This window comes from Bufo bufo, chromosome 4 (genome assembly GCF_905171765.1).
Source record: "Bufo bufo chromosome 4, aBufBuf1.1, whole genome shotgun sequence".
Lineage (NCBI taxonomy): Eukaryota > Metazoa > Chordata > Amphibia > Anura > Bufonidae > Bufo > Bufo bufo.
In genome coordinates, this window is record NC_053392.1 from 166,708,647 (window position 1) to 166,736,485 (window position 27,839).

General features: G+C 43.6%; 1 protein-coding gene across 2 annotated transcripts in view; it reads left to right on the forward strand.

Moving 5' to 3' along the window:
* Nucleotides 1–27,839, forward strand: part of RHBDD1 (rhomboid domain containing 1) — a 137,208-nt gene that overhangs the window by 18,208 nt on the left and 91,161 nt on the right. For both annotated transcript variants that reach the window (XM_040428075.1, XM_040428076.1), the window contains exons 2-3: nt 4,750–5,246; nt 9,875–10,007. In XM_040428075.1, the coding sequence (XP_040284009.1) occupies nt 4,814–5,246; nt 9,875–10,007 (566 nt within the window). In that variant the 5' untranslated portion in view covers nt 4,750–4,813. The remainder of the gene's footprint in view (nt 1–4,749; nt 5,247–9,874; nt 10,008–27,839) is intronic.

Here is a 27,839-nt window from a genome sequence, read left to right on the forward strand (position 1 = left end):
AGAATAGGATATGGCAAGGAGGCCCAAATCTCCCTTTCACGTAGCCAACAGAGGATAGTTTGTAGCCTCCACTCCTTTAGGGGCAAGAGTTCAATAGCTCCTTGAGTGCCAGTTGGTTCCTAAACCAGAAATAAACAGCTTTTTACAGAGATCCCGCTAGCTGCAAGCATTTACTCATTCTTATTATTAGGCTGTGTTTTACATTTATAACGGAAGCAGCAATGCCCTGCCAAATCTGTCACACAATGAATATCAGCAGCGTCTGGTGGACCACGTTTACCAGCCAGGTTCCACATCACCATTTAGCTTTCAGTTCTTCTGATCCGTCAGAAGAATAGAAAAAACAAAAACGGATCCATTATTTTAAGAATCAGTTATGATCACTTTCCGTCACGTCCGTCAGAGATGTTATTTTTGAAAGGAGAAAAAGTCCTGCAAAAAGTCCTTTTTCCCGTCAAAAATAACTGATCTCTGAAGAATTATAACTAGAGATGAGCAAATTTCAGGTTATGAAATTCGTTCACGCTTCGTTTACTGGTAAAAGGTGAATTGCGTTATGGATTCCGTTACCACGGACCATAATGCAATTCTATGACGGAATGTATAACGGAATGCCTTTAGAGATCCGTCCCGTTTCTGTTATGCAGGAGAGGACTCCCCTGCATAACGGAAATGAAACGGATCCGTTTTGCAGCCCATAGACTTCTATTATGACGGAATGAATATTCTGTTATGCATTCCGTCATAGAATTGCGTTATGGTCCATAACGCAATTCACCTTTTTACCAGTAAACGAAGCGTGAACGAATTTCAAAATATGAAATTCGCTCATCTCTAATCATAACCGATCAGTTTTTTGTTTTTTTTTTCAGTTTTTCTGACGGATCAGAACAAAAAATGGTGTCCTAAACCTCCTGGTGATCTTCTTTAAGCATTTGTCACACTGCCCCTGGAGTGTACACCTACTGGAAAGTGCCCGGTGCAAGCATGCCAATTTTTAGTGTATGGTTTAGCGCAGCAGACTACATGATTTTATAGAGGCAGTCCGTTGTACATCATTTAACGAGTGCCTATGAGTGATGGAAGCCACTCAGTGTCATCTCTTAAATGCCTCTGTCCTAGGTTTTCTGATGACAGAAGCCTCTGAGCACGATGTTTACACAGTGTAAAAAGACCAAGACATCCATATTTTTTCATATATTGCAATTCATACCAAAGGTCATTGGTAATGCTCCTAGGGAAGAGAGCCTCCATAATATGGCATCCGATGGCATACCCCACAACTTTATTTTAGTTGGAGTCATACAGGTGTATGGGGTGCAATAGGGCTCCATATATTTCTATAGTTGCCATATGGAATTTCTATATGGTTGTGTGAATGGTGTCTTACACAAAAGGGGTTTAAAGAGGTTGTCCCATTACAACAACTTATCCCCAACAAGATAGGACTTGAGGGTCTGATCTGCTATGGTCCTAATGCTGTGGCCAGTGATGGAATGGGATTCCCTGGGCCCAGCAAAGGAAATTATTCTCTGGGCCCAAGCCCAATACCATCAATAAAGTCTGGTAAGTTTTGATTCAAAAAAGCAAACCCTAATGGCAAATATTTAAAGTATAACTGTCGTATTTTTTTTTTTTTGGAGTATTGGATTGTGGTGATTATTATCTCCTTGGTGGCGCTATTTCAACTTTTCACTGTGTATTCAATTACCCCTTAATTCCACAGTTTTGTTCCCTGTACTGCCTACTTTTACCTGTGCTTAAAATAGGGTTGCTAGGCATTGTCCGTCTATCTGTTGAAGGACGGAGGACGCAGAAGCAGGCTGTGAGCAAGGTCACATTACTGACAGCCAGGGACTGTAAGTAAATGATTAAAGCCAGGTCCTCCCCAGCAGCTGATAACAGTGCCTGGGCTGTGTGCACTTCTCCCTGTCCCTGCGCTTGGCAGACGCTCCCTCACTCAGCAGAGCTGGAGAATGCAGAGTTGAAGCAGCGCACAACAGGGAAGGGAGATCTGCCATCTGCTCAGTGTAGAAATGAAAGCAACATGTGGTCAGAGGACCCCTTTGTGCTGCAGGAGATTAACCCTTTAGGGGGAGGGCTATGGTTACTGACACTTTTGGGGGGCTATTGTTACTGGCTAGTGAGGGCAGGCGGTATTAGCCTCAGGGTGAGGGCAGTGGCGGCCATCTTAACTGAATAGTGAAATTGCAGTTTTATGCAGACTGGTTGCTAAGGGCTGAATCTTATTAAATATAGGGTAAGTCAGTCTAATAGTAACTGATTCTGGAATATCATGTTATTAGTAACTACATATATGAAAATTTAAATTAGGGTCTAAATGTGACGGTTATCCTTTAATTCCAAATGTTTTTTTTTCTCTTTGAACTTTGGTTAGCACTGGTATCAGATTCTCTGGTACTCTGGTGGGCCAGTGAGATGCTGGCTGGAGCCCCCACTAAACATTAGAATAGGGGCCCCTGTTCCTCCATTTGAACGGAGCGGAGGACAAGCATGCTCACCGCCACTTTATTCAACCAGAGAAAACCCACACAAACACGAGGCAAACATACAAAGTCTAATATACATGCAGATGTTGTCCTTGGTTTGAACCTAGTGCTAACCACTGAGCCAACGCCTCCCCATAAAGCTAGTAGTCCTCTAACGCTGAACGGAGCAGAGGACATGCATGTCTGCTGCTCCATTCAAACGGGGGAACACAGGCCCCTGTTCACGTGATCAGTGGAGGCCCCAGCGGTCAGACGTCTGCCATTCAGACACTTTATCCATTATCCTGTAGATAGTTGCTATGTTGTTGTGATGGGACAACCCCTGTAACTAAGGGGACATTCACACTAGTGTTTTTCTTTTCCAGGAGCTCAATACCGGAAAAAAACGGAACGGAGCAACGGATGCGGACAGCACACAGAGTGCTGTCCGCATCTTTTGCGGACCCATTGAAATGAATGGTTCCGTATACGGAATTAAAATACGGCCCGTATACGGAACGCAAAAACGTTTGTGTGCATGAGCCCTAAGGCTGCAGCTATTGTGCTCAACAGTAAGTGCACTTCGTAAACCTCCAGATCCCCGATCGAGACTCTGGAACATGTGTTTCTTCCTGTGCCAGATCCAAATTCCAGAGAGAGGCAGGGTACATCACTCCCGACACCTTTGCCCACACTGAACTCCTTGCATTTGTTAAACATGTTAATACAAGGGGTGACATTTTTATCTTTTATAGGAACACGTTGCCAAGAAGTTTTATCATTTTGATACAGAATACCTGTAGATAAACCTGCACACCGTCCCTGTCTTTAGTGGTTTTATTTCACAATTGAATCCTGCATACTATAATCATTGATGTAATACCATAGTATTCCACCATAGGTGTTGTACTTTTTGTAATTTTTGTTATGAATTTCTTCCCTAATAAAAAAATACATATAAATTCAACACTTTAGCATATCTGCACAAAACTACCACTTGTCCCATAAAGCCTCATACAGCTACGCCGACACGAAAAGTGATGCAGCTGTTGAAATATGATCAGACCAAGATTAAACAAATTCAACTTACAGGGGTTGAAATAGAAAAAACTTTTTTTTATCCCAAAAACAGCACAACGTGTCTGTGGGTTGTATCTAGTATTTTTGCTTATACCCATTTATTTGAATTTGGCTATACTGCTGTACCCTACACAAGGACCGATGTGGTGCTCTTTCTGGAAAAGGGGCTGTTTATTTTCTAATATTGTATAACCCCTCTAAGGCCAAAATTGGCTGTGTCCTTAGAATGGTTGTGCTACGAAAAAGATTCTATATTTTTCATACCAGCACCTGGATCTGAACACTTTTGTAATTGCATGATTTAAAAATGTAGTATAACCACTGAGAATTCAATAACATCTGTCTGTATTGCTCCACCTGCTGTTTGTTCTTTTCCTTATTTCTTGTCCACCTCACTGAGGTGGTCGCATGCAGTCAGGTTAACTCTTCAACTGTCACCGGCCATATGTCCTGTTAGAAGTTGTAGCAGGAAGGACATGACCAGGCTGAAATAAGGCTACTTTCACACTCGCGTTTTGGACGGATCCGTCATGGATTAGCAAAAACGGATCCGTTACAATAATACAGCCGCATGCATCCTGTCATGAACGGATCTGTTTGTATTATCTGTAACATAGCCAATACGGATCCGTCATGAACTCCATTAAAAGTCAATGGGAGACGGATTCGTTTTCTATTGTGCCAGATTGTGTCAGAGAAAACGGATCCGTCCCCATTGACTTACATTGTGTGCCAGGACGGATCAGTTTGGCTCAGTTTCGTCAAGCGGACAGCAAAGCGCTGCAGGCAGCGTTTTGGTGTCCGCCTCCAGAGTGGAATGGTGACTGATCGGAGGCAAACTGATACATTCTGAGCGGATCCTTTTCCATTCAGAATGTATTAGGACAAAACTGATCCGTTTTGGACCGCTTGTGAGAGCCCTGAACGGATCACAAACGGAAAGCCAAAACGCCAGTGTGAAAGTGGCCTAAGGCTGGGTTCACATGACGTTTTTATAGGGTTGTCTATTTTTGGACATCCTTTATATTGGGATGTGCAGTTCAGTACGGATAATACCTCTCAATGCCCCGGATTACAGAAACAAAATTCAGTGATAGTCATAACTGTAGTTTAGCTGCTTTCTTCATAGATTTTTTTCCTTAATTTATTCTAAACCATTTCATCACATTTTGTCTTTCAGATGAGGATCAGCAAATCCCGGTGATGTTTATTTTCCTTTGCTTTAAACTGGATGAAACTTCACTATGCACAGACAGCAAAGAAGAGCTAACACTGGGCTTCTACTACTATTTGCCCAAATTTATCAATTTGGACTCAACAACATCCCCCCCGTGACGTTGGCGACACTTGGACTGAATGTCTATCTTTTTCTAAACCCTGTAAAGCATCTGCATTATGTTTGTATTAGCGTACATGAGGGCTACCACCGAGGAGACTGGCAGCGCCTGCTCCTATCTCCATTTCACCATGCCGATGACTGGCACCTGTACTTTAACATGGTGTCTCTCTTATGGAAGGGCACCAAGCTAGAGCAAAGGCTGGGAAGTGTTCAGTTTGCACTGATAATTGCTGTCTTCTCTCAGCTCATCGGAGTGGTTTATGTTCTCCTGGAATTACTCCTAGCTGAGACCATGGATGACCCATCTTACAGGATGCAATGTGCTGTGGGATTCTCTGGTATGTAGTTAATATATCCAATTTACATATCATGTCCCCTGGACAACTCTATGGGGTGGAAGTTCTGGTGACCTGTCATCAGTACAGGGCACGAGTAGTTCCATAACTTTTCTCTTGGCTTGAGACATCCCAAGATGAGCTTGAGTGAGATGACCAGTTTTGAAAAAAATGTACTAGCGTTAATATTTTCCGGTATTGAGATCCGTCACTGGGGACAATACGTAACTGAACAGAATGGAATGCTCCAAAATGTATTCCGTTACGTTCTCATACCGGAGAGCAAACCGCAGCATGCTGCGGTTCGCTTTCCGTCCTGGGATGCGGAGCAAGACGGATCTGTCATGACCCACAATGCAAGCCAATGGGGACGGATCCGTTTTCTCTGACACAATAGAAAACGGATCCGTCCCCTATTGACTTTCAATGGAGTTCATGACGGATCCGTCCTTGCTATGTTACAGATAATACAACCAGATCCGTTCATAACGTATTATCAGTAACGGAAGCGTTTTTGCTGAACCCTGCTGGGTCCAGCAATAACGCTAGTGTGAAAATAGCCTTACTCTGTCAGATGCTGTGAGCTGGTTGTCTTGCACCACTTGTCTCGAGCTAAGAGGAAAGGTAAGGAATGACACATCTGTATGTTGGAGATGTCATTTTTTTGTAGTTAAGCTCCAGTGCAGATCTAAATGTTATGCGTAAAAGAAATCAAAAAGTGTCTTTTGTTCTTGAATGTTATACAATATATAATTAATATGGGTATGCTCACCAGATCCTAACTATCTGGAGAACTGCCTGCCTACTACCTTCGGACACTGAGATAAATGCAAACAAATGTATACTGCTGGCTCACAGAATATTAATACATTTAATGTTCATCTAAAAACATGCACCATTAAAAACATAATATAATCATATATTAATATTTCTATAGTCTTAGTCCCTTTTATCTTAATGCCCTTACATGCGGAACTCGCGCATGTATAATTTAAAACTGGCGGCTTTTGTGACTGTTAGCTTGCTCTCATTTAGGCCTCTTGCACACGACCGTATGGCTTTTTTAGTATTTTGTGGTCCGCAAAAAATACAGATGGAGTCTGTGTGCATTCCGATTTTTTGCGGAACGGAACAGCTGGCCCCTAATAGAACAGTACTATCCTTGTCTGTTATGCGAACAATAATAGGACATTTTCTATCTTTGAACGGAACGGAAATATGAAAATGGAAGGCATACAGAGTGCCTTCCGTTTTTTTGCTGATCCATTGAAATAAATGGTTCCGTATATGGTCCGAATACGGAACGTAAACGGGGAAAGAAAACGTTCGTGTGCAAGAGGCCTTAGTGTATTAACTCCTGTATTTTATACATCTAAATCTCTATAAACTACATCCATATAGGTGTGAACTGGTATAAAATACAGGAGTTAATACACTAAATGAGAGCGAGATAACAGTCACAAAAGCCGCCAGTTTTAAATTACACATGTAGGGGGCCCAAGACTGTAGAAATATTAATATGTGATTATATTATGTTTTGAATGGTGTATGTTTTAGATGAACATTAAATGTAATAATATTCTGTGAGCCAGCCGTATACATTTGTTTTCTTTTGTTCTTCAGTGCTGGACATTAACAACCATCTTCTGTACAGAAACTCTTGAGGTGGAAGTTTTGGTAATGTGTCATCTGCCCATGCCACTCTCCAAACCTGGCCATACACACTAGTCTTTTGTTGGCCGAACGAGAATGGCAGTTCCGGCAGACACTCCAGATTATGTCAGGGAGACAAGGCAGGGACGGCGAAATTATTATTTTCGCCACAAGCATCTGGCAGCTGCCTTCTCCGCTCTCCCCATAGAATACACATTTGGCCAATAGGAATGTGCATGAGGAAGCCAGGAAGGAGTCGGGAGAGATGGCTGTCGGCTGAACGATCATTCGGCCAACAGCTATTAAATACGTATGGACGCTTTATAGTTACTAAGAGAAGCTCCATTTTATAGGTCATTATTTAAACAAACAGTCAAAGTATATGGGATCAAGATCCAAACTTATTAACTCAAACCACCACAAATGTGCAACAAGTCATTTGATTTATCATCAAAAGTTCAAACAGATTGACAAGACACAATGTTAAAAATATAAAAAGATCTCTGGTGGTCTGGAGGCAGGATTGGTCAGACAGTGCTAGAGCAATAATAGTAGGTCTATAGATGGTATATGTAAATGGTATTTGGAGTCATTAAATTCAGATTATTAACATGATTGGAAGTCAATATAATAACTAGAACATGATTTTAACAATATGTAGATCAGTGATGAAGGTTGTAAGAAAATAAATCGACCATATAACATGATTAGTGAATAACCTATAGCATGATTGGAAAGTTCTGAAGTAAAAATAATATTCTAGTGGAAAATACAAAACCGAAACCAACCAGCAATAGTGAGCCTGCTATGGTCTAACTCTATACCATCGCCACTCGCTGACGCGCATGGGGTTGTGAGTAAGCTGACGGTGAAACGTATGTCAGTGATTGGCGGTGGTCTAGATCATAGCAGGATCACTATTGCTGGTTGATTTCTGTTTTGTATTTTCCACATTTTCTTTTCTTACTACTTTCATTACTGATTTACATATTCCTAAATTAATGTTATATTATATTGACTTCCAATCATGTCATTGATCTGAATTCATTGTATATCATTTATACTATAGACCTACTATTATTGCACTAGCACTGACCAATCCTGCCTCCAGACCAGCCCCACCACAGGAGACTTTTTATATTTTTTACATTGTGTCTTGTCAATCTGTTCGAACTTTTGATGATAAGTAAAATGAATTGTTGCACCATGATCATTTGTGGTGGCTTGATTTAATAAGTTTGGATCTTTTCTCCCATATACTTTTGGTTTTTAACAATTTGGGTTAGTATACTATATGAGGGGGATATTTGTGTTTTTGGTTTTCATTGTTTAAAGAGGACCCTTTGTGACTGTGCTTTAGGAAAATAGCAAAATTGATGAGATGAGACTTGTTGGGGAGATTAATCACTTGTTTGTAGCATTAAAAAGTCACAAATTATGGCGCACACCATAATTTGCCACTTTTTGAACTTTTTGCTTAACGGAAGGGAGTGGAGCCTCTATGACCCACTGGATTTACTATAATTTGCACTGGGATATTCCCAGTGTAGTTGGCAACTGACCAATGGGGGTCAAAGACATTGGTGCAAAGCACTGAGGGGTCAGGCAGTATTTATAGTCGGATAGGAGACCGAGGTCAGGGAAGGGAGAGTTCATGTGTATTCGAGAGACTAGTCAGAGGTCAGAGCAGGCAGCAATGTATCAATACGAGAAACAGGCTGAAGTAAGGACAGGCAGCAGATGGTCAGAATCGGTAACACAGGTAGAGGTTCGGTACATGGGCAGATGGTCGGAATAGCACACCTTTACTGGTAACTAGTGAACCAGGAAACCTTTTGCTCAGGCACCTCTCCCTGTGAAAATGAGCCTTAAGAACACACAGATGTCCTGCCATTGGCTGGGAATAATGCAGAACATTTGCGCTGGCCCTTTAAGAGTCAGCTAGGGACCTAAGGAGGGCTGGCAGGGACCGGCCACTGGGCAGCATCAGGGGGATGAGTTAAATGGTGCCCGTATCTGGCCTGGATAGCAGGATGGTGGCATGCGTAGAGCACTGCCATGACAGTAGTAAAGTTACACAGGATAAAGCTAGACCAGATAGGCTGAAACTGAGCCAGCTTCATTAGAATGCCACACTCATAATGATAAATTCAGTGCACTTTTCACATCCTTACACCACCTTAGGACTGGCATACTTTACATTAATATTTTGTGCCAAAAACCTGGTTGAGAATATTAAAGGGGTTTTCACAGGTGCTCACAGGTGCATTGTGGCCTCTTCAAACAGCTGATCAGCCAGGAGTCCGACCCCAACGATCAGATGTTGATGGCCTACCCCGAGGATAGCCCATCAATATTAAACTTCGGGAAAACCCCTTTATACAATTGTTCGTTTTGAAGATGTCATATAGCAAAAATTTCCAAGAGCCCATTCGCATATGTTTGGCATCCCATTTTTTCCCCTGCAGCTAGCAGAAACAAGGCAGAGGGAAACTTATCCTATAGTTTCTCATGGAGTCAGTTTGCATCTGGCGCCATATCTTCATCGCCATACTGTACTTATACAAGGGCCGGTTAAGTACTAGTTCCCAGCAGGATGCAGAAAATCCATAGCACCACACAAGGTAGGTCATAGAGGTGGAAAACACTTCTACCAGGCAGGATGGGGTGGATACTTAGGGTTGTTATTACACACAGATCAGGTTTCAATGGTTTCTACAGTTTTTTGTTTTTTTGGCCAAGATTTTTTACAAAACGCAGCATGCGCTTAACATGACCACAGTGCATGAATAGACCATGTCTCAGTCACATGGTTATCTGAATGGTGAGTGTGAGCGGCTGCTTAGCATTATTTTTCACCTGTATGACCCTCTCATATAACATATGTTATATGTTCTGGTATTCAATGATTTTATATATGTGAATGTGGTATGTACTTTTTTTTATTGTATCTTAATCGTTTATTTGCTTATTTCTAGGGGTTCTGTTTGCCTTGAAAGTCCTTACGAATCATTATTACCCTGGAGGATCCACCAGTTTATTTGGCCTCCAAGTTTCTAACAAGTACGCCTGCTGGGCTGAGCTGGTAGCGATCCACATGCTGTCACCGGGGTAAGTTGCTGCTGTTGTAGTCCTTTTTGTGACATATTACCGGACCAAAGGTAAAACTGCAGTGGCGAACTGCTCTCGGTAGGTGCTGGGAAGTCTGTAGTGTCAGGGAGCAGAGTTCTATCATGGTTTTATTATATTATGGTAGGATATGGAAATCTTGCAGAGACTAATCACATTTTTTACATTTCACATACAGCTCATGTAGCCTCTTTTTCTATCTTGTAAGAAACTTGTTATAACAATTTCTGAGAATTTGTGATTAAGTAATACATTTGATACTGCCAAGTTACTATCACATACATGTTCACGACCAAATTGATATAGAAATGTGCTGTGATTTCTTACCTGAAGGCATTTACCTGTGAGGAACCCCAGGGCATATGAAATAGGATGCCGATTGGGAGAAATCAAAGGTGAAAGAGGTAGAAAGGTGAAGGTATATTGTTGAGAAAACGAACTAAATTTTGTGATTTTTAGATTTTTTTTTTTAGTATATTTGTTTAAAGCGTTTAAATTATGGAGCTCTGTGGAAGAGCCTTCCTAGGTGTCGTATTTGGGATCTTACGGCTTTACTGAGACTAGCACCAGTGAGGAATAAACAGTCTACATGGGCCAGGAGCCATTTAAATACTTGCCAGTTACTTTTTATTGGGTAAAGGTCCTTTTACATGGACCAATATATCAAGCAATTATTGGGAATAAACTAAATGTTCCTGATAACTACCTACTCGTCAGCGGAGATTAGATCTGTATATACATGCAGCAATCGCCCCACTGTATGGGGATGAGCAATTGATACAGTGACCGCTTGTCCACATAGAAAGTCATTGTTCCTGGGCAGAAGATCACTGTTAATAGCTGCTGCACAGGAATGATGATTTTTTTTTTGTGCCGCCTGAAAAACACTATCACACGATCAACAAGTATTTGCTCATTCCCTAGGTCAGTGATGGTGAACCTTTTAGAGACTGAGTGCCCAAACTTCAACCCAAAGCCCACTTATTTATTGCAAAGTGCCAACACGGTAATTTAACCTGAATTCTACAGTCAAACATAGTCTATCTTCCATGTACTCTATCATTTAGCTATAATAGCCTGCTACACTCAGTGCGCTGCCTGTGCTGTTCATAGCGAGCCCTGCGCTGATGAAGGGCAGGAAAAATCTAAGTCATATTAGTGTGCCATAGACTTTTTCCAGGGTGTGGGTGCCCACAGAGAGGTCTCCGAGTGCCGCCTCTGGCACCCGTGCCATAGGTTCGCCAACACTGCCCTAGGTGATCGCTGACACCTTTTACACAGGCGTTTATTGGGAACAAGCATTTCTGCAAACGCTCATCCCCGATAATTGGCCTGATTATCAGTCCATGTAAAAAGACCTTAACAGAGACAATTCAGTTTTAGGGCTAAGTAGTTAAAGGAATTTTTTCACCTCATCGTTACTAAGGCGAGATGAGACACAGTCCCGACCACTTCCCGGCGGACAACCCCTTTGGGTACAGCTCTGTGCTCTATGTATCGCGACTAAATCATTTCATAATATATTTACATGGGCCAGATCTCTGTGCAGTAGTAATTTCCCTGATTTTCTTTCCTTATATATAGAAATTCTAAATGCCCACAGTCACCACTTGTTTAAGCTTGCTACATACTGTTGGTCTACACTGAGACATTTTCTCCCCCTAGTGGTGACTGCAGGCAGCCAAAATGTCATTATTTATAGAGGACCAGTCACTCCTCCTGACATGTCTGTTTTAGTAACTACTTGCATTCTCCATGTAATAACAATTCTGGATCATCTTTTCACATGTAGGATTTCTTTGTTATCTAGGTTTATGAATGAATTACCAGTAATCTGCAATAAAGTTCCAACTGGATGTTATCAGTTGGGAGGGGGGGGGGGTGTCCTTGGACAGTCTGACAGCGTGCAGGTACACCCCTAATTGGTAACACCCAGTTGGACCTTTATTGAAGACTGCTGCCAAGTCACACATAAACTTATAGTAGGAATAATAGAGGGATGGCACAGCAAACAGTTGTATGAAATAGATGCGACAGAAATGAATGGAGTTACAGATTGAGCGTGCGCACAGCCACACCGTTCATCTTGTTGCGATTGAAAGAAATAGCCGAGCGCTGCACTGGTCTATCTCTGGGCAGGTCCCATAAAGAATGAGCGAAGCCGTAGTATGCACGCTTGACCTGACACTCCATTCATTTTGAGGTACGGGGGCCCCGTTCTTAAGACCATGGGGGTCCCAATGTTTGGATCCCATAACCTCAGCTAACCAACGTATCTTTTTAATCAATTTGATAATAAAGACTGGTATATAATAAAGGGGGTTGAGATTTTTATATTGATGACGTATCCGTGATCAGTATCATTCTGGCAGGGGTCTGACTCTTGCTGTTTGAAGAGGCCACAGCTCTCCAGTAAGTGCTGCGGTCTCTTGATGGGTCTGTGACGTCACATTTATTGGTCACAGGCCCTAGGCATAGTTTAGTCCCATTCAAGTGAATGGAGCTGAGCTGCAATACCAAGCACAGCCGCTATACAATGTACGGTGCTGTGCTTAGTAAGCTACGAGTGGGTTGCAAGGCTCTCCAGGGTGCCATGGCCTCCTCAAACAGCTGATCAGTGGGGATGCCAGGAGTTAGACATCTGCCAGACCTATCCTCAGGATAGGCCATTATTATTAGACACTCAGACAGCCCCTTTAAAAGGGTTCTCCTGGAGTTTTATATTCTGGATAGGTCATCAGTATCTGATCGGTGGGAGTCCAACACCAAGCTGTTTTGAAACTCACCAAGCACAGCATTGCACATTGTATAGTGGCTGTGCTTGGTATCATGCTCAGCCCCATTCACTTGAATGGGGCTGAGCTGCTCCTAGGCACATGAGCGTGTCGTCACTTGGCCTAGGAAAAGCAGAGAGAAGGCTACGGCGCTCACAGGAGTAACGGTTCCTTCTCAAACAGCTGATCAGCGGGGGCCCCAGCTGTTGGGCCCCCACTGATCAGATACTGATGACCTATCCAGAGTATAAAAATCAAAAAACCCTTTTAAAGAACCTTTCACCATGAAAATGCAAACTAATCTGCAGGCAGCATGTTATAGAGCAGGAGGAGCTGAGCAGATTATATAAAGTTTGATGGGAAAAGATTCAGTAAAACTTGTATTTTATACATTTAAATTCCTGCTTATTCTGGACTTTGAAGTCAAGAAGGTCCGATCAGTGATTGACAGCTCTCTCTGTATACACAGTCATAGAGGGAAGGCTGTCAGTCACTGATAGGACCGCCTCCCTGACTCCTAAGTCCAAAAGGAACAGGAATATGAATGAATGACATACAATTTTTACTGAATCTTCCTCCTGCTCTATAACATGCTGCCTGCAAATTATTTAGCATTGTCATGATCACTGGTTCCCTTTAAGCTTTAAAAAGGGGTTACGCTTATTAAGTGTGTGTGGGGGACGTGAAATTGATTGTTGGAGCCATTTTCCCACTCCTGTGTGAAAGGCTGACTCGTTTTTGTCTCACTGAAAAGCAAACTTGTGATTCATGCTACATGTGTGAATACAGTAAAACCATCAATCTTGCTCAGTGTTAAGGGTTGAAGAACAAACATTGCCACAGGCAGCAACATTGAAGATGTACATTTTTCCACAGGAATGTCATACTTTGTCTGCACCAAACATGAGAGGGAAATATTTGTCTGCTTGTCATAATCTATATGGTTATATAAACTTTAAATGAATATCTATAAGATACCCATATGTATATTATTATGTATGTGCACGTAACAGGCATATTCTAAATCTCAGGAGACATGTAGCTGCCAGTTCTAGACTTTAGGAGTCTCTAATCAGGTGTATAGCTTTCCTGTCTGATAAGGGCATCCATTATAGTAAAGGCACACACAATGTAACAGCACTCTGCAAACATAAGGTGAGATTTATCAAAAGTGGTGCAGAGGAAAACTGGCCTAGTTTGCCCATAGCAACCAATCAGATTCCACCTTTCATTTTCCAAAGGAGCTCTGAAAAATGAAAGCTGGAATCTGAATAGTTGCTATGGGTAACTCATCCAGTTTTCCTTTTGATAAATGTCCCCCATGGACTAAATAAACTAATGCTATATTCACTATATAGAATGAATATAAAGTACTTACCAAATATATGTTAATCAAAATCTTCTGTGCCCTCCCACCACGGCAAGGTGACCTCATTTTAGATGGTAAACTACTCTATATGATACCTCTCCTTTTCCCAGCTGGCCTCAAATGGATTTAGGGAGAGCAGATTCCACATATGGTATATACTGAATCTACTCTTCATGATACCTCCCCTTGTGCCATCTATATACTGCACTAATTAAAAACAGCCTGTGGAAAAGATGGCAGTGTTAGGAGCGCATGACCAAGATGGAGGCCTCCACACTTCCTAATGCATACCATACTGCAACAGAAAATGTTAGCACATCCTGTAAAATCAAACGATTGCCATGTAGCTGAAAGTACAATAGTAAAAGCACAGTGGCCTATGATATCCCCTGCACTTAATTTATGGCGAGGTGCAGCCCTGGTCATAAATTTGGTGCATCCTACGGCAGTCCGCGTGCTTAAACTGATATTTGCGACAGCTTGGAACTATTGTAGAATTCCGTCTTCTTTTACACCAGAAACTTGGCATAAAAGAAGATAAATGTGCCGACCCTGCTGGCCAAGCTCCCTCCCCTTCGTCAACACCCTTGCCACTTCTCAGAAAGTGGCAAAGGTGGTGTAGAAATGCCACTTGTGCCTAGATTTAGTTGTAATGGCATTCAAAAAGTTGCAAACATGGAGTTTACAACATTTTATGCCAGGGAACTCACGTAGGGGTAAATGAGGGATTTTTCCCTTCGTTTTCAGGCAATGCTCCTTTGGACAAATTATTAGTGTTGAGCGGGCATGCTCAGCTGAATACCAGTTTGGCTCGAGCATCGCTATGCTCGGCACATGGCGGTCCTCGGCCGAGTACCGCATGTGCTCGAGCGCAATGCTCGAGTCTCCTCCCCGCACTTTTCGCGTCTGCTAAGCAGCCAATAAACGTGCAGGTAACTACTGCCCTCACTGTAATGTACTGGCATTACAGATATTGGCTGGCCGGAACGCGTCATTGGGTGCTATATAGCACCCAATGACGCGTGTTCGGCTCATTCTAAGTCAGGGAGAGCTGAGCATAGGAAGGGACAGACAGTGTAGGGCGTGTAATTGAATATTATTTCTATACAAAATGTTTCAGAGACCCAAAAGTCCTTGTAACGACTATTGTGTGTGACAGCAGCAATATATGTTTGTATCGCAATCTGCGCTAAATTGCTCAGTATTAGAGAGAGCTGTGCATAGGAAGGTACAGACAGTGTAGGGAGTGTAATAGGAAGATTTTTCTACAAAAAACTTTTCAGAGACCCAAAAGTCCTTTTAACCTCTTCAGGACACTATCACGGTCGGCGTGGCTATCACATACGTGACACAGAGGGAGGGAACGAGGAAGGCCCTGCCCAAGTGAGAGGGAAGATGGTGACCCCTGACTCACCTGGCGGCTGGCACCTGGCTGCCCTGACGTCCCTAGACGGGTTCCTCACCCGTACACCGATCACGTGCCTAAAGCCCTGGCTTTCCCTGAGCTGAGCCCTAGGTAGTGAACAGGGCGATAGGAACACTAGTCCGCACCACTAATTCTAAGGGAAAACACCAAGGGGAGGACAGACAACACAGACTCAACATATATTCCCAGGTGGGCGACAACAGGAGACAACAATAAGCCAAACAGGGATCCGGAGGGTAGCACACAGGAACAACAACCAGGATTAACCACTCCAGTGGGTCAGTATAGATGTCCAGGCAGGAAGCTCTATAACTGGCAACTAGAGAAGTGTGAGGGGAGAATATAAGGAGGTAGGGAGTGGCAGACACGAAACAGCTGAGGAGGAGAAGCTACGGATCCCTGAGAGAGACAAAAAGGATAGCAAGGCAAACACAGAAAACAATAACTAAGAAACACCATGATCTTTAGATATAGAGCGCGCAGCCACCCGCTGCGACTTCCTGACCCCGGGTATAACGGAGTCAGACGTGGCTCTTGATACCCTCGTGACAGTACCCCCCCTTTCACGAGGGGCCTCCGGACACTCAGGACCAGGTCTCTCCGGATGAGAGGCATGGAAAGTCTGAATTAACCTGTTGGCGTTTACCTCTGACGCTGGAACCCACATTCTTTCCTCGGGACCGTAACCCCTCCAATGCACAAGATACTGAAGAGAGCGGCGGACCCGACGAGAATCAACAATTCTGGCTATTTGAAACTCCAGATTACCATCCACAATAACAGGAGGAGGTGGCAGCGGCGATGGTTCTAGAGGTGGAACATACTTCTTGAGTAACGATTTATGGAAGACGTTATGGATCTTAAAAGTCTGAGGTAGCTCCAGGCGAAAAGCCACAGGGTTAATGAGGGCTACTATTTTATAGGGACCAATGAACCTAGGACCCAGTTTCCAAGAAGGAACCTTCAACTTAATATTCCTAGTAGACAACCACACATAGTCATTCACTCCTAGGTCCGGACCTGGCGACCGTTTCTTATCGGCCATGCATTTATATTTACACACTTTTTCAAGTTAACTTGCACCTTCTGCCATACCGATGAAAGAGATGAAGAAAACCTTTCCTCTTCGGGAACCCCAGAAGACCCCCCCTCTTTGAAAGTACAAAATTGGGGATGAAAACCGTATGCACCAAGGAATGGTGACTTGCCAGTGGACTCCTGATAATGATTATTTATGGCAAACTCAGCTAACGGTAAGTATGATGACCACAACTCTTGGTTTTCAGACACAAAACACCTTAAATATGTTTCTAGGTTTTGGTTGGTACGCTCAGTCTGTCCATTCGACTGAGGATGGAAAGCTGAGGAAAAGGACAAGTGAACCCCCAAACGGGAACAAAAAGCTTTCCAAAACTTAGAAATAAACTGGGTTCCCCGATCCGAAACCACATCGGAAGGGACCCCGTGAAGCTTCACGATTTCACTGATAAACACCTGAGCGAGAGTTTTAGCATTAGGAAGTGCGGGTAGCGCAATAAAGTGTACCATTTTGCTAAACCTGTCTACTACTACCAAGATAACTGTTTTACCCGCCGACAACGGTAAGTCAGTGATGAAATCCATAGACAGATGTGTCCATGGCCTATTGGGAATGAAAAGTGGCAATAAAGACCCTGCTGGACGTGTATGAGAGACTTTCGCGCGTGCACAAGTAGAACAAGTAGACACGAAATCCATTACATCCTGACGCAACCTTGGCCACCAAAAACGACGAGATAAAAGCTCCAAGGTTGCTTTACTACCCGGGTGTCCAGCAAGTGCCGAATTATGATGTTCTTTTAATAATTCAAGATGCAGGTTTAACGGTACAAACAATTTCTCTGAGGGGCAAGAGGCCGGGGCGTCCCCCTGAGCCTCTAACACCTTTCCCTCTAGAACAGAGTGTACAGCAGAGACAACCACTCCTCTTTGTAAAATAGGTACCGGATCACAAACATTACCCCCTCCAGGGAAACTACGAGATAATGCGTCTGCCTTGGTATTTTTTGCCCCAGGACGATAGGTGATTACAAAGTTAAATCTGGTAAAGAATAGCGACCACCTAGCTTGTCTAGGGGTGAGACGTTTAGCCGATTCTAGGTACAGAAGGTTCTTGTGATCCGTAATCACTGTGACGGGGTGGATTGCTCCCTCTAAGAAGTGACGCCACTCTTCAAGCGCCAGTTTAATCGCCAACAGTTCCCTATTTCCAATATCATAATTCTTCTCTGCAGAAGATAATTTTTTGGAAAAGAAAGCGCAAGGACGCCATTTGCCAGGAGACGGACCCTGAGACAATACAGCTCCCACTCCCACCTTTGACGCATCTACCTCGACAATAAAAGGCTGGGAGACATCAGGTTGAATTAGAACAGGTGCCGAGGTAAACCTCTCCTTTAGAGAGGAAAATGCATCTTTAGCGGCGTCAGACCATTTGGAAAAATCCGTCCCCTTCCTAGTCATGTCGGTAAGGGGTTTAACGATCACTGAATAATTTTTAATGAGCTTTCTATAGAAATTAGCGAAACCCAAAAACCGTTGTAGGGCTTTAAGGTTCTCAGGAAGATCCCAATCTAAAATTGCCTGGACCTTCCCAGGATCCATGCGGAAACCTGAAGCAGATAATAGATATCCCAGGAACTGTAATTCCTGAACAGCGAAGACACATTTTTCAATTTTCGCATATAATTTATTCGTCCGTAGGACCTGCAGTACTTGCCCGACATGCACCTCATGTGTTTTCAGATCAGCCGAATAAATTAAGATATCATCTAGGTATATGACTACAAACCTGCCGATGAGATGACTAAAAATATCATTAACGAAATGTTGGAAGACAGCAGGGGCATTGGTCAGACCGAAAGGCATAACAAGATTTTCATAATGCCCCTCAGGGGTGTTAAAAGCTGTCTTCCACTCATCCCCTTCCCTGATACGAATCAGATTGTAGGCCCCCCTAAGATCAAGTTTGGAGAACCACTTAGCACCCGCAATCTGATTAAAAAGGTCAGGAATGAGAGGAAGAGGGTATGGGTCATGGATGGTTATCTGGTTTAACTCACGGAAATCTAAGCAAGGACGCAGGCCCCCATCTTTCTTTTTAACAAAGAAAAACCCTGCAGCCACAGGTGAAGAAGAGGGTCTGATGTGTCCCTTAGCCAGACTCTCGGAGATATAATCTTTCATGGCTTGTCTCTCGGGACCCGAAAGATTATACAACCTGGACTTGGGTAATTTTGCCCCGGGAATCAGGTTAACCGGGCAATCATAAGGACGATGAGGTGGTAGTTTCTGACAACCCTTTTCAGAAAAAACGTCCTCAAAGTCCGAAATAAATGTAGGTAGGGAAGCTATGGAGGCGATTAAGCAATTGTTATTTAAGCAATTCTCTCTGCAATGCTCACTCCACTCCAATATCTCCCTGGCCTGCCAATCCACCACTGGATTGTGCGCTACCAACCAGGGAAGACCCAATACCACCGGAGAGGGAAGGCCCTCCAGAACGTAACATGAAAGACACTCATTATGGTGGTCCCCTACCCGAAGGTGTAAATTACGAACAATGTGGGTGAGGTTTCTCTGAGACAGAGGAGCAGAATCTATAGCGAATACGGGAATAGGTCTCTGCAGCGTACAGAGAGACAAACCCATAGTGCGGGCAAAATGGGCATCAATCAAGTTTACCCCTGCTCCACTGCCTAGAAAAACAGAAATAGACTCCGTCTTAACACCAAAAACAATGACCGCTGGTAACACAAATTGAGATGTTCGTATGGAGAAAACGTATACACCCCGGCTGACATCCTCCGCACAGCCCGGGGTTAGTAGTTTTTCGACGGTCTTTTGTTTTTGAGAAAGGAGGGACAGACATTAACCACTTCAGCCCCCAGTGCTTAAACACCCTGAAAGACCAGGCCACTTTTTACACTTCTGACCTACACTACTTTCACCGTTTATTGCTCGGTCATGCAACTTACCACCCAAATGAATTTTACCTCCTTTTCTTCTCACTAATAGAGCTTTCATTTGGTGGTATTTCATTGCTGCTGACATTTTTACTTTTTTTGTTATTAATCGAAATTTAACGATTTTTTTGCAAAAAAATGACATTTTTCACTTTCAGTTGTAAAATTTTGCAAAAAAAAACGACATCCATATAGAAATTTTGCTCTAAATTTATAGTTCTACATGTCTTTGATAAAAAAAAAATGTTTGGGTAAAAAAAAAATGGTTTGGGTAAAAGTTATAGCGTTTACAAACTATGGTACAAAAATGTGAATTTCCACTTTTTGAAGCAGCTCTGACTTTCTGAGCACCTGTCATGTTTCCTGAGGTTCTACAATGGCCAGACAGTACAAACACCCCACAAATGACCCCATTTCTGAAAGTACACACCCTAAGGTATTCGCTGATGGGCATAGTGAGTTCATAGAACTTTTTATTTTTTGTCACAAGTTAGCGGAAAATTATGATTTTTTTTTTTTTTTTTTTCTTACAAAGTCTCATATTCCACTAACTTGTGACAAAAAATAAAAAGTTCTATGAACTCACTATGCCCATCAGCGAATACCTTGGGGTCTCTTCTTTCCAAAATGGGGTCACTTGTGGGGTAGTTATACTGCCCTGGCATTCTAGGGGCCCAAATGTGTGGTAAGGAGTTTGAAATCAAATTCTGTAAAAAATGACCTGTGAAATCCGAAAGGTGCTCTTTGGAATATGGGCCCCTTTGCCCACCTAGGCTGCAAAAAAGTGTCACACATCTGGTATCTCCGTACTCAGGAGAAGGTGGGGAATGTGTTTTGGGGTGTCATTTTATATATACCCATGCTGGGTGAGAGAAATATCTTGGCAAAAGACAACTTTTCCCATTTTTTTATACAAAGTTGTCATTTGACCAAGATATTTATCTCACCCAGCATGGGTATATGTAAAAAGACACCCCAAAACACATTCCTCAACTTCTCCTGAGTACGGGGATACCAGATGTGTGACACTTTTTTGCAGCCTAGGTGGGCAAAGGGGCCCATATTCCAAAGAGCACCTTTCGGATTTCACTCCTCATTTTTTCCTGAATTTGATTTCAAACTTCTTACCACACATTTGGGCCCCTAGAATACCAGGGCAGTATAACTACCCCACAAGTGACCCCATTTTGGAAAGAAGACACCCCAAGGTATTCCGTGAGGGGCATGGCGAGTTCCTAGAATTTTTTATTTTTTGTCACAAGTTAGTGGAAAATGATGATTTTTTTTTTTTTTTTTTTTTCTTACAAAGTCTCATATTCCACTAACTTGTGACAAAAAATAAAAACTTCCATGAACTCACTATGCCCATCAGCGAATACCTTGGGGTCTCTTCTTTCCAAAATGGGGTCACTTGTGGGGTAGTTATACTGCCCTGGCATTCTAGGGGCCCAAATGTGTGGTAAGTAGGTAAATGACCTGTGAAATCCGAAAGGTGCTCTTTGGAATGTGGGCCCCTTTGCCCACCTAGGCTGCAAAAAAGTGTCACACATCTGGTATCTCTGTATTCAGGAGAAGTTGAGGAATGTGTTTTGGGGTGTCTTTTTACATATACCCATGCTGGGTGAGATTAATATCTTGGTCAAATGCCAACTTTGTATAAAAAAATGGGAAAAGTTGTCTTTTGCCAAGATATTTCTCTCACCCAGCATGGGTATATGTAAAATGACACCCCAAAACACATTCCCCAACTTCTCCCGATTACGGAGATACCAGATGTGTGACACTTTTTTGCAGCCTAGGTGGGCAAAGGGGCCCATATTCAAAAGAGCACCTTTCGGATTTCACAGGTCATTTTTTACAGAATTTGATTTCAAACTCCTTACCACACATTTGGGCCCCTAGAATGCCAGGGCAGTATAACTACCCCACAAGTGACCCCATTTTGGAAAGAAGAGACCCCAAGGTATTCGCTGATGGGCATAGTGAGTTCATGGAACTTTTTATTTTTTGTCACAAGTTAGTGGAATATGAGACTTTGTATGAAAAAAAAAATAAAAAAAAAAATAAGCATTTTCCACTAACTTGTGACAAAAAATAAAAAATTCTAGGAACTCGCCATGCCCCTCACGGAATACCTTGGGGTGTCTTCTTTCCAAAATGGGGTCACTTGTGGGGTAGTTATACTGCCCTGGCATTTTCCAGGGGCCCTAATGTGTGGTAAGTAGGTAAATGACCTGTGAAATCCTAAAGGTGCTCTTTGGAATATGGGCCCCTTTGCCCACCTAGGCTGCAAAAAAGTGTCACACATGTGGTATCGCCGTATTCAGGAGAAGTTGGGGAATGTGTTTTGGGGTGTCATTTTACATATACCCATGCTGGGTGAGAGAAATATCTTGGCAAAAGACAACTTTTCCCATTTTTTTATACAAAGTTGGCATTTGACCAAGATATTTCTCTCACCCAGCATGGGTATATGTAAAATGACACCCCAAAACACATTCCCCAACTTCTCCTGAGTACGGCGATACCAGATGTGTGACACTTTTTTGCAGCCTAGATGCGCAAAGGTGCCCAAATTCCTTTTAGGAGGGCATTTTTAGACATTTGGATACCAGACTTCTTCTCACGCTTTGGGGCCCCTAGAATGCCAGAGCAGTATAAATACCCCACATGTGACCCCATTTTGGAAAGAAGACACCCCAAGGTATTCAATGAGGGGCATGGCGAGTTCATAGAATTTTTTTTTTTTTGGCACAAGTTAGCGGAAATTGATATTTTTAATTTTTTTCTCACAAAGTCTCCCGTTCCGCTAACTTGGGACAAAAATTTCAATCTTTCATGGACTCAATATGCCCCTCACGGAATACCTGGGGGTGTCTTCTTTCCGAAATGGGGTCACATGTGGGGTATTTATACTGCCCTGGCATTCTAGGGGCCCTAAAGCGTGAGAAGAAGTCTGGAATATAAATGTTTAAAAAATTTTACGCATTTGGATTCCGTGAGGGGTATGGTGAGTTCATGTGAGATTTTATTTTTTGACACAAGTTAGTGGAATATGAGACTTTGTAAGAAAAAAAAAAAAATATTCTGCTAACTTGGGCCAAAAAAATATCTGAATGGAGCCTTACAGAGGGGTGATCAATGACAGGGGGGTGATCAATGACAGGGGGGTTGATCAATGACAGGGGGGTTGATCAATGACAGGGGGGGTGATCAGGGAGTCTATATGGGGTGATCACCACAGTCATTGATCACGCCCCTGTAAGGCTTCATTCAGACGTCCGGATGCGTTTTGCGGATCCGATCCATCTATCAGTGGATCCGTAAAAATCATGCGGACGTCTGAATGGAGCTTTACAGGGGGGTAATCAATGACAGGGGGGTAATCAATGACAGGGGGGTAATCAGGGAGTCTATATGGGGTGATCACCACAGTCATTGATCACGCCCCTGTAAGGCTTCATTCAGACGTCCGGATGCGTTTTGCGGATCCGATCCATCTATCAGTGCATCCGTAAAAATCATGCGGACATCTGAATGGAGCTTTACAGGGGGGTAATCAATGACAGGGGGGTGATCAGGGAGTCTATATGGGGTGATCACCACAGTCATTGATCACTCCCCTGTAAGGCTTCATTCAGACGTCCGGATGCGTTTTGCGGATCCGATCCATCTATCAGTGCATCCGTAAAAATCATGCGGACATCTGAATGGAGCTTTACAGGGGGGTGATCAGGGAGTCTATATGGGGTGATCACCACAGTCATTGATCATGCCCCTGTAAGGCTTCATTCAGACGTCCGGATGCGTTTTGCGGATCGGATCCATCTATCAGTGCATCCGTAAAAATCATGCGGACATCTGAATGGAGCTTTACAGGGGGGTGATCAGGGAGTCTATATGGGGTGATCACCACAGTCATTGATCATGCCCCTGTAAGGCTTCATTCAGACGTCCGGATGCGTTTTGCGGATCGGATCCATCTATCAGTGCATCCGTAAAAATCATGCGGACATCTGAATGGAGCTTTACAGGGGGGTGATCAGGGAGTCTATATGGGGTGATCACCACAGTCATTGATCATGCCCCTGTAAGGCTTCATTCAGACGTCCGGATGCGTTTTGCGGATCGGATCCATCTATCAGTGCATCCGTAAAAATCATGCGGACATCTGAATGGAGCTTTACAGGGGGGTGATCAATGACAGGGGGGTGATCAGGGAGTCTATATGGGGTGATCACCACAGTCATTGATCATGCCCCTGTAAGGCTTTATTCAGACGTCCGGATGCGTTTTGCGGATCGGATCCATCTATCAGTGCATCCGTAAAAATCATGCGGACGTCTGAATGGAGCTTTACAGGGGGTTGATCAATGACAGGGGTGTAATCAATGACAGGGGGGTGATCAGGGAGTCTATATGGGGTGATAACCACAGTCATTGATCACGCCCCTGTAAGGCTTCATTCAGACGTCCGGATGCGTTTTGCGGATCCGATCCATCTATCAGTGGATCCGTAAAAATCATGCGGACATCTGAATGGAGCTTTACAGGGGGGTAATCAATGACAGGGGGGTGATCAGGGAGTCTATATGGGGTGATCAGGGGTGATCAGGGGCTAATAAGGGGTTAATAAGTGACGGGGGGGGGGGGTGTAGTGTAGTGTAGTGGTGCTTGGTGGGACTTTACTGAGCTACCTGTGTCCTCTGGTGGTCGATCCAAACAAATGGGACCACCAGAGGACCAGGTAGCAGGTATATTAGACGCTGTTATCAAAACAGCGTCTAATATACCTGTTAGGGGTTAAAAAAAACACATCTCCAGCCTGCCAGCGAACGATCGCCGCTGGCAGGCTGGAGATCAACTCTCTTACCTTCCGTTCCTGTGAGCGCGCGCGCCGGTGTGCGCGCGTTCATAGGAAATCTCAGCCATCGCGAGATGACGCATATATGCGTGACTCTGCGCAGGGCTGCCACCTCCGGAACGCGATCCTGCGTTAGGCGGTCCGGAGGTGGTTAATGAAATGACCCCTCCCCCCACAGAAAAAACAAGCCCCCCCCCTACGGCGAATCTCGGGAGGACGGACCTGACGAGAAGTTCCGCCTAGCTGCATAGGCTCATCTAAGTCAGTACAGGCTGACTGTTGCTTGGGAGAGGTAACCAATTGCTCCGGAATTTTCGATCTCTCCCTAAGACGTCTATCTATTCTGATAGAGAGGGACATAACAGCATCAAGGGAAAGGGGGGTCTCATACAGCGCCAGTGCATCCTTAACCCTTTCAGATAACCCAGAGCAGAACTGACTCCTGAGAGCCGGGTCGTTCCACTGAGTATCCGTAGCCCACCTACGGAACTCTGAGCAATATTCATCTGCTGACCGATCTCCCTGTAGGAGTCTCCGGAACTTCGACTCAGCCAGGGTGACTCGGTCAGGGTCATCATATATGAGACCCAAAGCCCCAAAAAATCCCTCCACTGACCGAAGAGCCTGAGAACCAGGGGGTAACGAGAACGCCCAGGATTGCGGATCCCCCTGAAGCAGGGAAATGACAATCCCAACCCGCTGTTCTTCATGACCTGAGGAGTAAGGGCGCAACTTAAAATATAATTTGCAGGCCTCACGGAACGTTGCAAATTTGTCCCTTCCCCCAGAAAATCTGTCGGGAAGAGCAACCTTGGGTTCAGTGACAACCTGGTTACCCATAGCAACCGCTGGGGGTGCGGTCTGCTGCATTTGCTGCTGTTGTTGGAGGACAGACGACTTCAATCCTGCCACCTCCAAAGACAGGCCTTGAAGCTGTTCTGCCAAGGCATCAATAGGATCCATATTGGATTTTAAGTAGAGAGAGAAAAAAAAACAACAAACAAAAAATAAATTTTATTTTTTTTTCTCAAAAAGTAAGGGCCAGTTATAATATCACGGTCGGCGTGGCTATCACATACGTGACACAGAGGGAGGGAACGAGGAAGGCCCTGCCCAAGTGAGAGGGAAGATGGTGACCCCTGACTCACCTGGCGGCTGGCACCTGGCTGCCCTGACGTCCCTAGACGGGTTCCTCACCCGTACGCCGATCACGTGCCTAAAGCCCTGGCTTTCCCTGAGCTGAGCCCTAGGTAGTGAACAGGGTGATGGGAACACTAGTCCGCACCACTAACTCTAAGGGAAAACACCAAGGGGAGGACAGACAACACAGACTCTACATATATTCCCAGGTGGGCGACAACAGGAGACAACAATAAGCCAAACAGGGATCCGGAGGGTAGCACACAGGAACAACAACCAGGATTAACCACTACAGTGGGTCAGTATAGATGTCCAGGCAGGAAGCTCTATAACTGGCAACTAGAGAAGTGTGAGGGGAGAATATAAGGAGGTAGGGAGTGGCAGACACGAAACAGCTGAGGAGGAGAAGCTACGGATCCCTGAGAGAGACAAAAAGGATAGCAAGGCAAACACAGAAAACAATAACTAAGAAACACCATGATCTTTAGATATAGAGCGCGCAGCCACCCGCTGCGACTTCCTGACCCCGGGTATAACGGAGTCAGACGTGGCTCTTGATACCCTCGTGACAGACACAGGGCGTACAGGTACGCCCTTATGTCCTGGTACTTAAGGACACAGGGCGTACCTGTACGCCCTGTGTATTTCTGATCACCGCCGCGCAGGCACTTCGGCTAAACCTGCGGTTTGCGGCCTTTACCTATTGCGTTGGTGGCGTGTGGCGGTGCCATCGGGTCCCCATGCGGCTGTAGGGAGGACCCGATGGCATGGAAGGCAGCGCGATGTCTAAGGAAGGCATCGCGCTGCCTTCCGGTGACTAGCCTGTGAGATCCAGCCCCCTGGATCTCACAGGCCCCGGAAGCTGTATGAGTAATACACACAGTATTACTCATACAGCCAATGCATTCCAATACAAAAGTATTGGAATGCATTGTAAAGGCATATACCCCCCAAAGTTCAAGTCCCAAAGTGGGACAAAAAATTAAGTGAAAAAAAAAGTTGAAAAATAAAGTTTCCCCCCCCAAAAATGTAAAGTTTCAAGTAAAAATAAACAAAAATGTCATTTTCCCCAAATAAAGTTAAAAGAAATTGGTACAAAATAGGGAAAAAAAAAAAGTATACATATTAGGTATCACCGCGTCCATATCGACCGGCTCTATAAACATATCACATGACCTAACCCCTCAGATGAACACTGTAAAAAATAAAAAATAAAAACTGTGCTAAATAAACAATTTTTTTGTTACCTTACATCACAAAAAGTACAACAGCAAGCAATCAAAAAGGCGTTTGCCCACCAAAATAGTACCAATCTAACTGTCACCTCATCCCGCAAAAAATGAGCCCCTACCTGAGACAATCGCCCAAAAAATAAAAAAACTATGGCTCAGAATATGGAGACACTAAAACATAATTTTTTTTGTTTCAAAAATGATATTATTGTGTAAAACGTACATAAATAAAAAAAAGGATACATATTAGGTATCGCCGCGTCGCCGCTCTATAAAAATATCACATGACCTAACCCCTCAGATGAACACCATAAAAAATAAAAACTGTGCTAAATAAACCATTTTTTGTCACCTTACATCACAAAAAGTGTAATAGCAAGCGATCAAAAAGTCATATCCACCCCAAAATAGTGCCAATCAAACCGTCATCTCATCCCGCAAAAAATAAGACCCTACCTAAGATAATCGCCCAAAAACATAAAACACTATGGCTCTCAGACTATGGAGACACTAAAACCATGATTTTTATTTTTTGTTTCAAAAATATTAATGTGTAAAACTTACATAAATAAAAAAAAAGTATACATATTAGGTATCGCCGCGTCCGTGACAACCTGGTCTATAAAAATACCACATGACCTAACCTGTCAGATGAATGTTGTAAATAACAAAAAATAAAAACCGTGCCAAAACAGCTATTTCTTGTTATCTTGCCTCTCAAAAAGTGTAATATAGAGCAACCAAAAATCATATGTACCCTAAACTAGTACCAACAAAACTTCCACCCTATCCCGTAGTTTCTAAAATGGGATCCCTTTTTTGAATTTCTACTCTAGGGGTGCATCAGGGGGGCTTCAAATGGGACATGGTGTCCAAAAAACCAGTCCAGCAAAATCTGCCTTCCAAAAACCATATGGCATTCCTTTCTTTCTGTGCCCTGCCAAGTGCCCGTACAGTAGTATACGACCACATATGGGGTGTTTCTGTAAACTACAGAATCAGGGC